Raw genomic sequence first — 17,008 nt, forward strand, 5'->3', positions numbered from 1 at the left:
TGTTACACTTTTATTGGAATTAAATTTCTAAAAATAAGCATCAGCATTGTACATATATAAATATATAACATAGAAACTGGACCACTAAGCAATGCTTCTCTACTCATAATGATATGATTTCAACACTGGCCGCATAACAGTTAAAACATAAAGAAGGTTTTTCCATTACAAAGTGGATCTGTCATGCTGTTTATCCACGACACAAGAGTAACAGCAAAACCAGTTCAATCAGCTAAAAAAAAAATGCTGATGCCTGCAGTGTACTTCGTGGGATTCGGTAAGATCTTGCAAGATCCTGTACAATTTGATAGCTCTGTATGAAAAGCTCAATGTTTAAACAAATTAACATTCTATTACTGAAATTCATTCCACTACTAAATCACTAAAAATGTATTATTTCCTTTATCAGGATCAATGACACAGATTACTCCTATGCTTAAAGGGAAATGAATTAGATGATTTAATGGTCTTTTTCACCTAGAATTTCTAGAATTCTGTGATTTGAAAGCTATTGTACAAATAGAGACATAACTTTAGCCCCTTTAACTTTAGCTTTAAGATTAATAGATTTTTTTAGGTGGGGCAGATTGAATAAAATGGGTTATCCTTTAGTGTAAAAATATTGAGACTTCTCCTTCCTGAAATAAGTAGAGTTGATGCATGCAATAAAGATAATAGCAACTTGACTGGCACTGAGGGGTTTGAAAAATTCTGCAGAGAAAAATCTACATTACAAAAAAAAATGCAAAGCTAACAAGGAAACCACACTTGTTCCATATTGCCACTCTACTCGGGGAAGAGTTATATTTTCATGGAGCCTGGGATTCAGGCACACAACAAACTTGAAAAGTAAATTATCCCATCAGAGAAAGCAAGAATCCAATTCCATTTTACGTGCAAGCACAACATGGTGTCAACCTCTTATGTTCCCTACATGGCAACTGTATTAAAGATTTATACAGCTGGAGACAATCAAGGAGACAATCCCTTCCAACATCAACTTGGTTTTCTGCATTCTACTAAATGTGAGAGTATCAGAGAACAAGGAGACACAAAGACTCTAGAGAAGAAAAATCAACATTTTCAATCATTTCTGAGACTGAAAAAGCAGGTATGATGTCAATTTACCAGACCTGAGATGACCCCATAACAGTAACTGGAGGAGGGGAAAAAAAGCCAAAAGCCATATCTGTGTGGTGTGTATGTAAATTACACTGTGTATATTCTTTAAGTAGTTATCACTGAGAATGTCTTATGTATGCAAGCTACATGTTGTTATTCTAAAAGTACAATAATTATTTTAGAAGCAGAAAGGGGACGGGAGGGATAAGAACTGACTGAGGACAGAGTCGAGACTCCTGGGCTCTATTTCTGAGTGTGTAATAGACTCACCAAGGGACTTCTGAGCAAGCCACTTAAATCCCTGGGCCTCGGCTTACTTGTGTTTAGAATGGAGACACTGGTAGTGACTACATGATTAAGGTAGCATTGCAATTTCTATTTAAAATAGAACTAAAAGCCTACTGCTTCTGCAGCACAGGAGCCCTTCAAGAACTGATGCCTCAGTGCAGAGACAGAGGGCTCCTCCCAAGCACAAGTCTCTCTCTCTCTCTCTCTCACACACACACACACACTCCAGCCTGCCCCATGCCAGGTTCCCTCATATAAACACACACAACATTTCCCATGCACCAGTGCCTCTCCTGCTACACACACACTACTACTCACTACTCCTGCTACTCACTCCCCATTTATCTAACACACCATGCAGCAGCTCCATGGAAGCCAAAGAGGATGGAGGAGGGGGAAAGGAGGAAGAAGTCAGTGGTTAAGTAGAGGGAACATGGGAGGGAACAGCAAGAATGTGAAGAGTGCTGGTAAAACTGGATTCTGCAGAGGCAGCATGAAAAAATTAAGTTTCTGTTCTATTCAGGTTCTTATACCAAGCCTCTTACTGCAGGATCTGCACTGCGGGTTTGAACTGCCTGGATTGAGGAAAACAGTCACCAGGAGCTCCATTCTGAGGAATTTAGCACCTAGAACACACACACACCTCTTCCCTCTGCTCCCTCCATTAACAGTCATCTACCTATTTTAAGGTTTTATACTGCTATCTATCACTAATATCTGAACACCTTCCATATCAACCAACACTTAAGCATAACTTTCAAAATTTGGCACAGCAAGCATTAACCATATACTTCAAATTACCACCAATTCAAATTTCTAAGCAAGGAAAAAAATATCCATTTCTAACTACTCCACATGGCTAAAGTTAGAAGTTGCACATTGTGTATAAAGAAAGAAGGAACCATGCAAGTTACAGGAGGTTGATGAGGATAAGGTTACTTGGAGTAGGCAAAATCAGGGTTGTAGGTTGCAAAAGATAGCTGAAGATTTAACTAGGAATGTCCTGGCTTTTTTATGGTTGCATTGATAGAATATTCATTTAAGAGGCCTGTTTTTGTTTTTTTAACAAAAAAAATATTCAGTTTGGGAAGAGTATGTTTAAGTTTAATGTACTACATGTTTCAGACATATCCCTTACCCAAAACAGCTTACTTTCTACAAACTATTTTGTAAACCACTGTGTACACTGGTAGCACTTCGGAAATGCTTATTAATAAATACAAATTATTCTTATCCTACACTAGTTTACACCAATAAAAAATGTAATAGATGACTGATCATACGGCTGCAAAGTCAAATGTTGAAAATTAATAAGGCTGTTTCGAGTATCCATTTCAGTTTAAATACTCTTAGGTTTTATTCAGATCAGCCTTATGAAATATAAAATGCTTTTGTTTTCTTCCTTTTTAGTCATATAGCCTGGAGTCAGCAGCAAATGAGTTGCACTAAAAATGTGAACTTATTTCTAAATAAATGTAACAATCTGCTTCATAAAATATTTTTACGGTAGTTATTGGGTGGTTTTTTAGGTAAATGATATGGAAATCGTACACTCTGGAAATGCTTTAAAATACAAGGAGTCATTCAAACTAACCTTTGCAAATTCGACATGCTACTGTGATTCATATTCAGAAACTGTTCCTGGAGTGCCTGTGATACTGTTTCAGCTATTGTGCAATACACACACTTCCAGAAATGCAGCATCTCTGGGACATGATAGGTCCACAGTATAGCAGGGGTAACAGTGATAAAGACAGTAGTCAGAGAGGTTAGTATCAAAGTGTTAGAACTCCAATGCGTTCTACGCAGCCAACAATCTAATTTACCAAAGTTACTTTTGTACTAATGAGGGCTTTTGTCTTAAAGCTACTATGGACACAATAGGGCTTCACCCAGATCTTTCAACCTCTATACCTCTGAAATATGTCCTGTTTTAGGTTATCTATCCCATATCTACTGTGACAAAGTTCCTGCTCTACCTTGGTGGGTCTTGCGCTTATTGGCGGATTTGCTTGCCTTGGAGCTTCACGGCAGCCCTCAGCTTGGCCGTTTTTCTGAACCCACAGTCCAGGTCAACTCCTCCTGTGTCTGACCAGGAGTTGGGAGGATTTGGGAGGAACCCGGGTCCGTCCTCTAGTCCAGGTTCCAGCCCAGGGCCCTGTGGAATACAGCTGTCTAGAGTGCCTCCTGGAAACTCCCTGGGCTACTTCCCCATGGCCTCCTCCCAACACCTTCTTTATCCTCACCATAGGACCTTCCTTCTGGTGTCTGATAATGCTTGTACACCTCAGTCCTCCAACCGTCCACATTCTCACTCTCAGCTCCTAGTGCCTCTTACTCTCAGCTCCTCACATGCACACCACAAACTGAAGTGAGCTCCTTTTTAAACCCAGATGCCCTGATTAGCCTGCCTTAATTGATTCTAGCAGCTTCTTGATTGGCTACAGGTGTTCTAATCAGCCTGTCTTAATTGTCTCCAGAAGGTTCCTAATTCTTCTGGAACCTTCCTTGTTAGCTTACCCAGGGAAAAGGGACCTACTTAGCCTGGGGCTAATATATCTGCCTTCTATTACTCTCCTATAGCCATCTGGCCTGACCCTGTCACACTACCTTTACTGGAACTCCAGAATTCTTCTTAAAAGGCTTCAGTGATCATGCAGAAGCAGTCCCTAATTTGCTATAATCCATTTCAACCAGACTAAATATGTATGAACCCCTTTATTGTTAGCTTTATCTTTTCTGCAGTGTTCAGAAATACATAAAAATCTTTAAAAGTTCATGCTTTGTTAAGTTCATGGCCTAATAGAAAAAAAAATCAACAGCAGAATTCAACAAAAGTTACCTTCAGCCTCCTAATGTGGTTCTCTGCCTCATCCTTTTCTTGCCTAAAGAGCTTTATCAGCTCTTGAACATTTCTCTCATGCTTTGTTTTCACATTCTGCAACTCTGATCTAAGATCTGCCAGCTCCTGTTGGTGAACATCTCTCTCCGTCTTCAGCTGCCAACTAGTTGTAGTCATCTCTTCTTGCTTAGACTCCTGATGTTTCTGAAGGTCTGAAAAGTTCTTGAGAATCTCTTTCTTGGCTTTCTCTTCCTCTGCTATTCTGTTTGTCAGCTCTGCTCGAATAGCACTTAAGTTTTTTATATCTTTTTGCATCTCTAAGAATCTTTCCTGGTCTTTTTCATTGATCGTGTTAGCTGTTTCAAGCTCTTCCTCTAAACGTTCTTTTTCATTTCTCATCTGGTTCTGTACCAGAATCTGCTTTTGCAACTCACTCTCCAGTTTATTTGCTGTATCTTGGACTTCCCTGATCTCTTGCTCAAGAACTATCTGTTGAGACTTGGTTTCACTGAGCTTCACCTCCTTACAGTGGAGTTCCTCTTCTTGCTGGGCCCTCTTTGTAAGCACATCACTCAGCTCCTTCCGAAGGTTTTCTATTTGATGTATAGCAGAGAGAAGCTGAGCCTTCAAGTCATCCTTTTCTTTAAGGACCTAGGTAATATGAAAAAAAGATTATTACCTAAAAATTTATTAGATCAAAATTTGGTGCAAACTATGCTGTTTGGAAGCAAGAAACAAACTTTATACTGTAAGACGAGAAAATGTTTACAGATTATGGCCCTGATTCAAAGGCACTTGGGAGTTTAGCTAACTTTAAACTTGCAAGTAGTTGCGCTGAGTCAATGGGACTAATCGAAAGCCTGAGGATAGGCACGTGCTTAAGTAACTCACTGAATAGGGGCCAATTTGAGTCAATCTTCCATTTTTCCCACCCTCTTTGCAGTCTGAAATATACTGCTTTCTACGGGATAGTACTATGGAAGAAAAAGAAATAAACAGCAACAAGGCAGAGAAACTACCTTATGGGCACCTGAATATTTATCCTTCAGTATTTTGGCTTGCCAGGGATGCTGTTTGATCAATAATTTTACACCGCCCCTGTTTCTTCTTCCAGTATCTGTTTGCATTATAAAATAATTTTTAAAAATTCCTTTCCCAAAGTATATGGGAACTTACGATACTTTCTGCTATTAATCAGGAGTGTCACTACATTCATGGACCAAGATGAGACAATGATAAGGGCCTGCATGAGATTTCCCTATATTACATTAGATCCACTACTGGATTTTTTAATTCTTAAAAGTAGTGAAGGAGATTTGTTTATGTTTGACAGTAAACTATACTGAGAGGCTATCAAATATCAATACAAGAGTCTACTTATAAATAAAACATATGTTAAATATGGATTTAAAAATAGAGTAGCAACCATAGCAACTTTTATCTGGGAGTGCATCAGTGTTCTAGCCTTTCTAAAACTGCATGTTGACTGCAGGACTGTATTCAAGAACAATAATTTAGCACTTATCCTAAATCCTTTTCAAGTATTTAAAATGGTGATTGATTGCATTAACTTTAAAAATGTGTACTTATATTTCTATGTTTTATATGTATTATACACTTTCTCGTTGTCGAGACAATATATGAAAGCTAAGAAGAAAAGGAATAACAATTTAAAAATTCTAGAAAATGAAACAACATCCTGTGGAAGGCTAACCACATGGCCAAGACGTTGTTAAACTATCCTGATAACTCAGCAGAAAATTACATCTAGGGAAGCCTGCTACAACCAATGTGCAAATGAAGCTTGCAAATATTTGGAAAAACTCAGATAACTGTAAATTATGTTCAGAATTCAAGTTTGATATTTTTCAATCATCACTTTCAACAAATGTATCAAAAGCAAGGACTTCATGCTGTATTTTAAAAAAAATCCCAGTTTATCTGAGACACTAGATCATTATGTTTGTAAATTTTTAAAGATGCCCAAATGATTTTCAACTAGTTCCCTGAAGCTCATGATAAATGCTGTATCTAAGTTTCTAAAACCCTCAGATGCAAAGTGTGTGTGTGTCACTATTTAAAAAAAAAAAAACATACAAGATATTTGTGTTTTGTCCCCATAATGACATGCAGTTTATTTTATATTATAGATCTACTAGTAAAAAGTTTTTTTCAGATGTCACACACATCTGTCAAACTTGTTAACAAAGTGCTGATAACCTCTAATGTGGAAAACAAGATTTAAACCGATTTTTAAATAAGGATAAAACCATACCAGTACCATTTAGCATTTTTACGCACCTTTAATGGGGAAAATTTAAAACTTAAAAGAGAAAAATCCAAGTCAGACAACCTTAAATACAATATCTGTAGGAAGATTCAATCTCATTACAGCACTATTTGAGTTGCCATCACAAAGATTGTGCTTCTCTATCCTTTTATACAAAAACTAGTTTTGTGGGCTTGTAACTGAGCTTCAAACCTCCTTCTTTCCTTTTTCTTTTTCATGTATTCAACTCCCATACTGTTCTTCACTGTTTGCTCTATCTCCATCTTTATTTTAAAATATCAAAACATACATTATTCACTTTCGATACAACTCATGTTATCTTTGTTTTAACCCTCATCCTTCCTTTCTCTATTGTTTTCCTTTGTCTAGATTAAGTGTTCTACATTGATTTCATTTAAATTTTTAAGCTTCTCAGGGTAGGGGAATTTTTTTAAAATTTGAGTAAAGCCCTATCCTATTGTGCTTTATAAATGTGAATAATAATTGTAATACCTAGTTATTGCTGTTCCTCAACAGATCTCAGTGTTTTACAAAGGAGGGAAATATCATTATACCCTTTTTACAGATGGGAAAACTAAAGCACGCAGGTTAATGACTTGCCCAAGGTCACCCAGCAGGTGAGCAGCAGAGCCAGGAATAGAAATCAGATTTCCTGAGTCCAAATCCACTGCTCTATCCTCTATACCACACCCTATGATGCTATTTTGTACAAAGACATGGCATCAGGACTCTGGTCTAATGGTTACAGTGGGGAACTGGTAGTTTGATTCCCTCATTCGCCAATTGACTTGTGACCCTGAGCAATTCATTTAGCCTTTCTAGGTCACAAATTTTCTCCAACTATAAAATTGGGATACTACTTTCCTGACAGAGCTGTTGATTAGCACGTATAAAGGAGCTTTAAAACCTTCACAGAAATTTTCTAGGTCTGGTTTCAGCCCAAAGGTGTAGGGCTTTTTTGGACCATTTGGAAAGGCTAGGCTGCTTTTAGTGCAAGGAGAGTGAAGTAAGTGAGAGCTGTTGGGTGCTGTCAAGGTTCCTTCCCCCCTCTGAACTCTAGGGTACAGATGTGGGGACCTGCATGAAAGACCCCCTAAGCTTATTCTTACCAGCTTAGGTTAAAAACTTCCCCAAGGTACAAACTTTGCCTTGTCCTTGAACCCTAAGCTGCCACCACCACCCGTGTTAAACAAAGAACAGGGAAAGAGCCCACTTGGAGACATCTTCCCCCAAAATATCCCCCCAAGCCCTACACCCCCTTTCCTGGGGAAGGCTTAATAAGAATCCTCACCAATTTGTACAGGTGAACACAGACCCAAACCCTTGATTTTTCATTGTTCTTAAGATCCAATCAGGTTCTTAATAGAAGAATTTTAATTAAAGAAAAGGTAAAAGAATCACCTCTGTAAAATCAGGATGGTAAATATCTTACAGGGTAATCAGATTCGAAACATAGAGAATCCCTCTAGGCAAAACCTTAAATTACAAAAAGACACAAAAACGAGAATATACATTCCATCCAGCACAGCTTATTTTACCAGCCATTAAACAAACGGAAATCTAACTCATGTTCTAGCCAGATTACTTACTAACTTAACAGGAGTTGTAAGGCTGCATTCCTGATCTGTTCCCGGCAAAAGAATCACACAGACAGACGAACCCTTTGTTTCTCCCCCCGCCCCACTTCAGATTTGAAAGTATCTTGTCCCCTCATTGGTCATTTTGGGTCAGGAGCCAGCGAGGTTATCTTAGCTTCTTAACCCTTTACAGGTGAAAGAGTTTTGCGTCTGGCCAGAAGGGATTTTATAGCACTGTATACAGAAAGGTGGCTACCCTTTTCTTTATTTTTATGACAGGTGCCCATCAGTTTTTGAAAATCTAGCTATTTATGTAGATACCTACATATGCATTTCAGAGCCTAACTTTAGGTAGTATGTTGTTTTTTGTTTTTTTAATTTTGGACAAAATGCTGACATTTTAACAGGAGATACCTCTCTTCAGAGAAGGTTGCCTTACTGTTCTATGGAAAGTTTTGGAAAGTATGGAAATTTTTTCAACTTATTCATCCTCAGAACCACTACTAAAAAACAGCCAGGAAATGCCTGTTAAGATTGCATGAAGAACCTTTACTCTAGCTATATAGATTACATTACTGTCTTTAATGATGTATGTACATGCACAAAAGCTCCATCTCATACTATTTCTCAAAACCTCCAAAACAGCTTTAAAAGTATTTACAACTTCGTAAGTTTCATCTTGTATAGTGCACAGGGCTTTCATAGGTCTTTCTAGCACAGACAATACAATACACATGTAATATATGTGTCTATGGTTGTGGGCAAATCGTACAACACAGAAAGTGTGTGTGTTGTGATAAAGACCAAAGGGCAGCAGGAGAGCTATATAAGTTCGATGGGAGCTATATAAGCCCCAGGATGATCAGGGCCTTATTCCCATGGATTGAGGAGAGGTTACTACAGGTTAATTAGAGCACCTGGAGCCAATTAAGACCAAGCCAGAGACCTAATTTAAAAAACCCTATTCAGTCAGACAAGAGAAGGGAAAGAGAACTGACTGTAGTTTGGAGGAGTACCAGGGGAAGACAAACGCTGCCCAAGCAGAGCAGAGGGACTCTCCCACACAGAGGACCAAGAGAAACCCTGCCCAAGGGGAAAGACGGTAAGGAGCCAGTGAAACTGAAGGGGCTGGGACCTGGAGTAGGGGACGGACCCGGGTCCCTTCCCCGTTCCCCTTCTCTCCCTCACCAGGGCACTAGTGGAGGCATCAATGCCCAAGAATAAGGGCAAGGGGCAGCACACTGACCCACCACACCAAGGAAAAGCATGGGACCCACCACAATAGTGTCAGCCATTTGCCACAGTGTTCATATTAATGATTATACTGTAATGCACACATACAACAGGGAAGAGTTAAAGTTCTATGTGCAATCTTTGATCTGGCTTTTCCTCAGCTTTAAATCTTAGGCTGAACCCATCCAACCGTAACGTTCTGTTAAAGCGGTTTGCTGATGGACAAATGCGGTTTGATCACATTTCAATTATTTCAGGTTACGTGTTTGTTTTTTAAACTTTTATTATTCAAAACACATTTTACTGAGACCAAGGCCTATTATACTGACCAAAATTGGGCTCTGAGGTAGCACTGAGCATTCTCTGTCTCAAGTACTTGGTTGGCTGGTTTCTGCTCACAAGCTCAGGGTCTAATTGATATCCATATGGGGGGTCAAGAAGGAGGCTTCTCCCAGGACAGACTGGCAGTGATTTTGGGAGGTTTTGGTCTTCCTCTTTTGGTCTTGTGTGGTTGTGGGTCACTTGCCAGGATTATTTGGGTGTATCTCATAATCATTTGCCTGTCATGGGGGGGGACCTCGGGCACTAGTGCACCTCAGTCCCTCTTATTCTCTGCCCCCGGCACATAACAGTCTACGTTTCTGTGAGCTGTAATACTTTGGTTTAATTTTGGTTTGGGGGTTAATGTGAGAATCCTGGGTGGCCTGTGATACACAGGAGGTCAGACTAGATGACCTCGTGGTCCCTTCTGGCCTTAAAATCTATGACTCTATAATTGCAATTACAATGCTAATTTTTTCAGCCAATTACTGAAAGATGAAAATTTCATTAATCATACCACTCTAAGCATGTAACCACACCCTCCTTGGGTTGTAATTCCACCAGCACTGAAAAATTGCATAGAGTGAGATGATAATGAAAACTTGGAAGGGAGAACTCCAAAAAAAAATCCCAAGTGCTGCAAGGAATTGTGTTGACGACTGAAGAGGTAGTGCTGTTCCTTCTAAATCAGCCACCAATCCCGCAAAGTGAAAATAAGGAAAGCTATGCTGCTCTGTTTTAGAGGAGAATTTCTTACTATCACTACCACCAGTAGGAGCTCCAATGAAGACCAGCCACCACTATTATAATCAGTGTCACCTAACTCTGCTCAGAGCATTCTTGTCCAGCACCACCAGTTGATATTTCAGAAACAGAGTATTCAATCCTCTCTCCAAACTTCCTGAATAAAGGATGTTCAAACCCACTAAAAACAGTGAAAAAAATTACCTGTGACATAGCCAACCAAAGCCCACTACCCATCACCTCCAGAGTTTCAGTCAGTATGGCCTTATACAGATCCTAGTGTTAGTTAGACATTGAAAAAGCCCACACTATACCACTCACCTCTGACAAAGACACAACACAGAGCTGAATGTAATGCACATGGCTCGTTGCACCACAGCCCATTTGGTCTTGTATCTTCTCTAGAAGAATCACACAGTGATCAATGGCTCCATGTCTACTTGGCAGCCGGTATCAAGCGGAGTGCCCCAAGGGTCGGTCCTGAGGCCGATTTTGTTCAGTATCTTCATTAATGATCTGGAGGATGGCGTGGATTGCACCCTCAGCAAGTTTGCAGATGATACTAAACTGGGAGGAGAGGTAGATATGCTGGAGGGTAGGGATAGGATACAGAGGGCCCTATACAAATTAGAGGATTGGGCCAAAAGAAATCTGATGAGGTTCAACAAGGACAAGTGCAGGGTCCTGCACTTAGGATGGAAGAATTCCATGCACCTCTACAGACTAGGGACCAAATGGCTAGGCAGCAGATCTGCAGAAAAGGACTGTCATAAATATAAAGGGAAGGGTAAACCCCTTTGAAATCCCTCCTGGCCAGGGGAAAGCTCCTCTCACCTGTAAAGGGTTAAGAAGCTAAAGGTAACCTCGCTGGCACCTGACCAAAATGACCAATGAGGAGACAAGATACTTTCAAAAGCTGGGAGGAGGGAGAGAAACAAAGGGTCTGGGTCTGTCTGTAGTCGTCTTTGCCAGGGACAGAACAGGAATGGAGTCTTAGAACTTTTAGTAAGTAATCTAGCTAGGTATGTGTTAGATTATGATTTCTTTAAATGGCTGAGAAAAGAATTGTGCTGAATAGAATAACTATTTCTGTCTGTGTATCTTTTTTGTAACTTAAGGTTTTGCCTAGAGGGGTTCTCTATGTTTTTGAATCTAATTACCCTGTAAGATATCTACCATCCTGATTTTACAGGGGGGATTTCTTTATTTCTATTTACTTCTATTTTTTATTAAAAGTCTTCTTGTAAAAAACTGAATGCTTTTTCATTGTTCTCAGATCCAAGGGTCTGGGTCTGTAGTCACCTAGGCAAATTGGTGAGGCTTTTTACCAAACCTTGTCCAGGAAGTGGGGTGCAAGGTTTTGGGAAGTATTTTTGGGGGAAGGACGCGTCCAAACAGCTCTTCCCCAGTAACCAGTATTAGTTTGGTGGTGGTAGCGGCCAGTCCAAGGACAACGGGTGGAATATTTTGTACCTTGGGGAAGTTTTGACCTAAGCTGGTAAAGATAAGCTTAGGAGGTTTTTCATGCAGGTCCCCACATCTGTACCCTAGAGTTCAGAGTGGGGGAGGAACCTTGACAAGGACCTAGGGGTTACAGTGGATGAGAAGCTGGATATGAGTCAACAGTGTTGCCAAAAAGGCCAATGGCATTTTGGGATGTATAAGTAGGGACATTGCCAACAGATCGAGGGATGTGATCGTTCCCCTCTGTTTGACATTGGTGAGGCCTCATCTGGAGTACTCTGTCCAGTTTTGGGCCCCACACTACAAGAAGGATGTGGAAAAATTGGAAAGCGTCCAGTAGAGGGCAACAAAAATGATTAGGCGACTGGAACACATGACTTATGAGGAGAGGCTGAGGGAACTGGGATTATTTAGTCTGCAGAAGAGAAGAATGAGGGGGGATTTGATAGCTGCTTTCAACTACCTGAAAGGGGGGTTCCAAAGAGGATGGATCTAGACTGTTCTCAGTGGTAGCAGATGACAGAACAAGGAGTAATGGTCTCAAGTTGCAGTGGGGAAGGTTTAGGTTGGATATTAGGAAAAACTTTTTGACTTGGAGGGTGGTGAAGTACAGGAATGCGTTACCTAGGGAGGTGGTGGAATCTCCTTCCTTTGAGGTTTTTAAGGTCAGGCTTGACAAAGCCCTGGCTGGGATGATTTAGTTGGGGATTGGTCCTGCTTTGAGCAGGGGGTTGGACTAGATGACCTCCTGAGGTCCCTTCCAACCCTGATATTCCATGATTCTATGAGCAGAAGGGATGACAAAACAGAACTTCAAAGAACAATACAGCCCTCAGAGCAGATAAGCAATTACCAAAACCATCTTTTAAGTTACATTCTGCCTTGATTAAAAAACTCCCCTTGTAGTTTTAGTTTAAATCATTCTCCATCTCCCGTCCCACTAAAATACTGCATTATGTTAATGATGTACACTGACTTTTTTTGCGGGGGGGTTGGGTTTAAACATTTTTCTGCAGTGTTAGCAACCCAAATATTGGAGCAGAAGCTAATTTACACCAGTCAAAAAGTGAAACTGATTAGTTCCTTTTCCCCATCTAAGCTGTGCACAGAAGTGCAAAAGGAAAAACAGTATTAATGGTGAAAAGTAATTTTTTTTTTTTTTTGCTTTCACAAGCTAAAGTGTTGTTAACAAATCATACCAATTTAGAAAGGAGACTGAAAAGCTTAGAGTACAAGTAATTAATATGGACTCATAAGAAGGGCCATACTGGGTCAGACTAAAGATCCATCTAGCCCAGTATCCTATCTTCCGACAGTGGCCAATACCAGGTGCCCCAGAGGGAATGAACAGAAAAGGTATTTATCAAGTGATCAATCCCGTCACCCATTCCCAACTTCTTGCAAACAAAGGCTAGGGACACCACCCATGCCCATTCTGGCTAATAGACATTGATGGACCTATCCTCCATGAACTTATCTAATTATTTTTTGAACCCCGTTACGTCTTGGCCTTCATACCTTCTTCTGGCAAGGAATTCCACAGGTTGACCGTGTGTTGTGTGAAGACTTCCTTTTGTTTCTTTTAAACCTGTTGCCTATTCATTTCATTTGGTGACCTCTAGTTCATGCATTATAAGAAGGAGTAAATAACACTTCCTTATGTACTTTCTCCACACCAGTCATGATTTTATAGACCTCAATCATATGCCCCTTTAGTCGTCTCTTTGCCAAGATGAAAAGTCCCAGTCTTATTAATCTCTCCTCATACGGAAGCGATTCCATACCCCTAATCATTTTTGTTGCCCTTTTCTGAACCTTTTCCAATTCCAATATATCTTTTTTGAGATGGAGCGACCACATCTGCATGCAGTATTCAAGATGTGGGCATACCATGGATGTACATAGAGGCAATATGATATTTTCTGTTTTACTATCTATCCCCTTCTTAACAATGCCCAACATTCTGTTCACTTTTTTGACTGCTGCTGCACATTGAGTGGATGTTTTCAGAGAACTATCCACAGTGACTCGGAGATCTCTTTCTTGAGTGGTAACAGCTAATTTAGGTGCCATCATATTATATATATAGTTGGGATTAGGTTTTCCAATGTGCATTACTTGTAATTTCTCAACACTGAATTTCATCTGCCATTTTGTTATCCAGTCACCTAGTTTTGAGAGATCCTTTTGTAGCTCAACACAGTCTGCCTGGGACTTAACTATCTTGAGTAGTTTTGTATCATCTGCAAATTTTGCCACCTCACTGCTTACTATTTTTTCCAGATCATTTATGAATATATTGAATAGGACTGGTTCCAGTACAGACCCCGGGGGACACCACTATTTACTGCTCTGCATTCTGAAAACTGACCATTTATTCCTACCCTTTGATTCCTATCTTTTAACCAGTTACCAATCCATGATAGGATCTTCCCTCTTATTCCATGACAGCTTACTTTGCTTAAGGGCCTTTGGTGAGGGATCTTGTCAAAGGCTTTCTGAAAAGCTAAGTACACTATATCCACTGGATCCCCCTTGTCCACGTGCTTGTTGACCCCCTGAAAGAATTCTAGTAGATTTGTGAGGCATGATTTCCCTTTACAAAACCATGTTGACTCTTCCCCAACAAATTATGTTCATCTATGTGTCCGACAATTTTGTTCTTTACTATAGTTTCAACCAGTTTACCTGGTACTGAAGTCAGACTTACCGGCCTGTAATTGCCAGGATCACTTCTGGAGCTCTTTTTAAAACATTGGTGTCACATTAGCTATCCTCCAGTCATTTGGTACAGAAGTGAATTTAAATGATAGGTTACAAACTATAGTACTGAAATTTCACATTTGGGTTCCTTCAGAACTCTTGGGTGAATACCATCTGGTCCTGGTGACTTATCACAATTTAGTTTATCAATTTGTTCCAAAACCTCATAAGAACATAAGAATGGCCAAACTGGATCAGACCAAAGGTCCATCCAGCCCCGCATCCCGTCTACCAACGGGATGCCAGGTACCCCAGAGGGAGCGAATCTAACACGTAATGATCAAGTGATCTCTCTCCTGCCATCCATCTCCACCCTCTGACAAACAGAGGCTAGGGACACCATTCCTTACCCATCCTGGCTAATATCCATTAATGGACTTAACCTCCATGAATTCATCCAGTTCTCTTTGAAAGACTCTTATAGTCCTAGACTTCACAACCTCCTCAGGCAAGGAGTTCCACAGGTTGACTGTGCGCTGTGTGAAGAAGAACTTCCTTTTATTTGTTTTAAACCTGCTGCCCATTAATTTCATTTCATGGCCCCTAGTTCTTATATAATGGGAACAAGTAAATAACTTTTCCTTATTCACTTTCTCCACACCACTCATAATTTTATATACCTCTATCATATCTCCCCTTAGTCTCTTCTTTTCCAAGCTGAAAAGTCCTAGCCTCTTTAATCTCTCCTCATATGGGACCCGTTCCAAGGTAATCGCTCTCACATCCTCAGCCGTGAAGACCCATGCAAAGAATTAATTTAATTTCTCTGAAATGGCCTTATTGTCCTGGAGGGCTCCTTTAGCATCTTGATCGTCCAGTGGCCCCGTGGGTTCCTGCTTCTGATGTACTTAAAAAAATATTTGCTATTACTTTTGAGTCTTTGGCTAGCTATTCTTCAAATTCTTTTTTGGCCTTCCTAATTATATTTTTACACCTCATTTGTCAGAGTTTATGCTCCTTTCTATTTTCCTTACTAGGATTTAACTTCCTTTTTGCCTCTCACTGCTTCTTTTACTTTGTTGTTTAGCCACAGTGGCACTTTTTTGTTCTCTTACTGTGTTTGGCGTATACATTTAAGTTGAGCCTCTATTATGGTGTCTTTCAAAAGTTTCCATGCAGCTTGCAGGGATTTCACTTTTGGTGCTGTACCTTTTAATTTCTGTTTCACTAACTTCCTCATTTTTATGTAGTTCCCTTTTCTGACATGATATGGTACAGCTGGGCTGCTGTGATGTTTTCTCCACCACAGGGATGTTAAATTTAATTATATTATGGTCACTATTACCAAGCAGTCCAGCTATATTCACCTCTTAGACCAGATCCTGTGCTCCACTTAGGACTAAATCAAGAATTGCCTCTCCTCTTGTGGGTTCCAGGACTAGCTGCTCCAAGAAGCAGTCATTTAAGGTGTCAAGAAACTTTATCTCTACATCCCGTCCTGAGGTGACATGTACCCAGGCAATATGGGGATAGCTGAAATTCACCATTATTATTGTGTTATTTATTTTTGTAGCCTCTCTAATCTACTGGAGCATTTCACAGTCACCATCACCATCCTGGTCAGGTAGTCAGTAATATATCTCTACTGCTATATTCTTCTTATTTGAGCATGGAATTACTATCTATAGAGATTCTATGGTACAGTTTGGTTCATTAAAGCACAGAATCAAATGAAGTAAAAATCTTACTTTCACATATAGTGCCATTCATCCACCAGCACGACTTGTTTTGTCCTTCCAATATATTTCTTACCCTGGTATTACTGTGTCCCATTGATTATCCTCATTCCACCAAGTTTCTGTGATGCCTATTATATCAATATCCTCATTTAATACAAGGGACTCTTGTTCACCCATATTATTTAGACTTCTAGCATTATAGGTATATAAGCACTTTTAAAACTTGTCACTTTTTAGCTGTTTGCCATTACACGATGTAATTGAATGGGACTCTTTTTCATTTGCTGTTTCTCATCAGATCCTATCCGTATTTTATCATCTTCCATCCTTTCCCCCTTACTAGGACATAGAGAATCTCCATTAATAGCTCCTCCCCTAAGGGATGCCTCTGTCTGAACCACATGCTCCTCTGCCCCATCAGCTTTCCCCCAGTCCTTAGTTTAAAAACTGTTCAACAACTTTTTTAAGTGCCAACAACCTGGTTCCATTTTGCTTTAGGTGGAGCCAATCCTTCCTGTGCAAGCTCCCCTTTTCCCAAAAGTTTGCCCAGTTCCTATTAAATCTAAACCCCTCCTTTTCCTTCTAGGCTGACAGTATGAATCCAGCATAGGTCAACAGAAAGTCATTAGTATCTGCCATGAAGGATGATTGCCATGCAAAAAGGGCATAAGGATGGGTAGAAAGA

General features: G+C 40.0%; 1 protein-coding gene across 7 annotated transcripts in view; it reads right to left on the reverse strand.

The window, feature by feature from the left end:
* CEP128 (centrosomal protein 128) overlaps window positions 1-17,008 on the reverse strand; it is a 446,273-nt gene that overhangs the window by 291,578 nt on the left and 137,687 nt on the right. For all 7 annotated transcript variants that reach the window (XR_012159510.1, XM_073349335.1, XM_073349339.2 and 4 more), the window contains one exon: window positions 4,253-4,903. Coding sequence is in view for 6 of the 7 variants with exons in the window: in XM_073349335.1 (XP_073205436.1) it covers window positions 4,253-4,903 (651 nt within the window). In the remaining variant the exon portion in view is untranslated. The remainder of the gene's footprint in view (window positions 1-4,252; window positions 4,904-17,008) is intronic.

The sequence above is a fragment of the Lepidochelys kempii genome, chromosome 6 (genome assembly GCF_965140285.1).
Source record: "Lepidochelys kempii isolate rLepKem1 chromosome 6, rLepKem1.hap1, whole genome shotgun sequence".
NCBI lineage: Eukaryota > Metazoa > Chordata > Testudines > Cheloniidae > Lepidochelys > Lepidochelys kempii.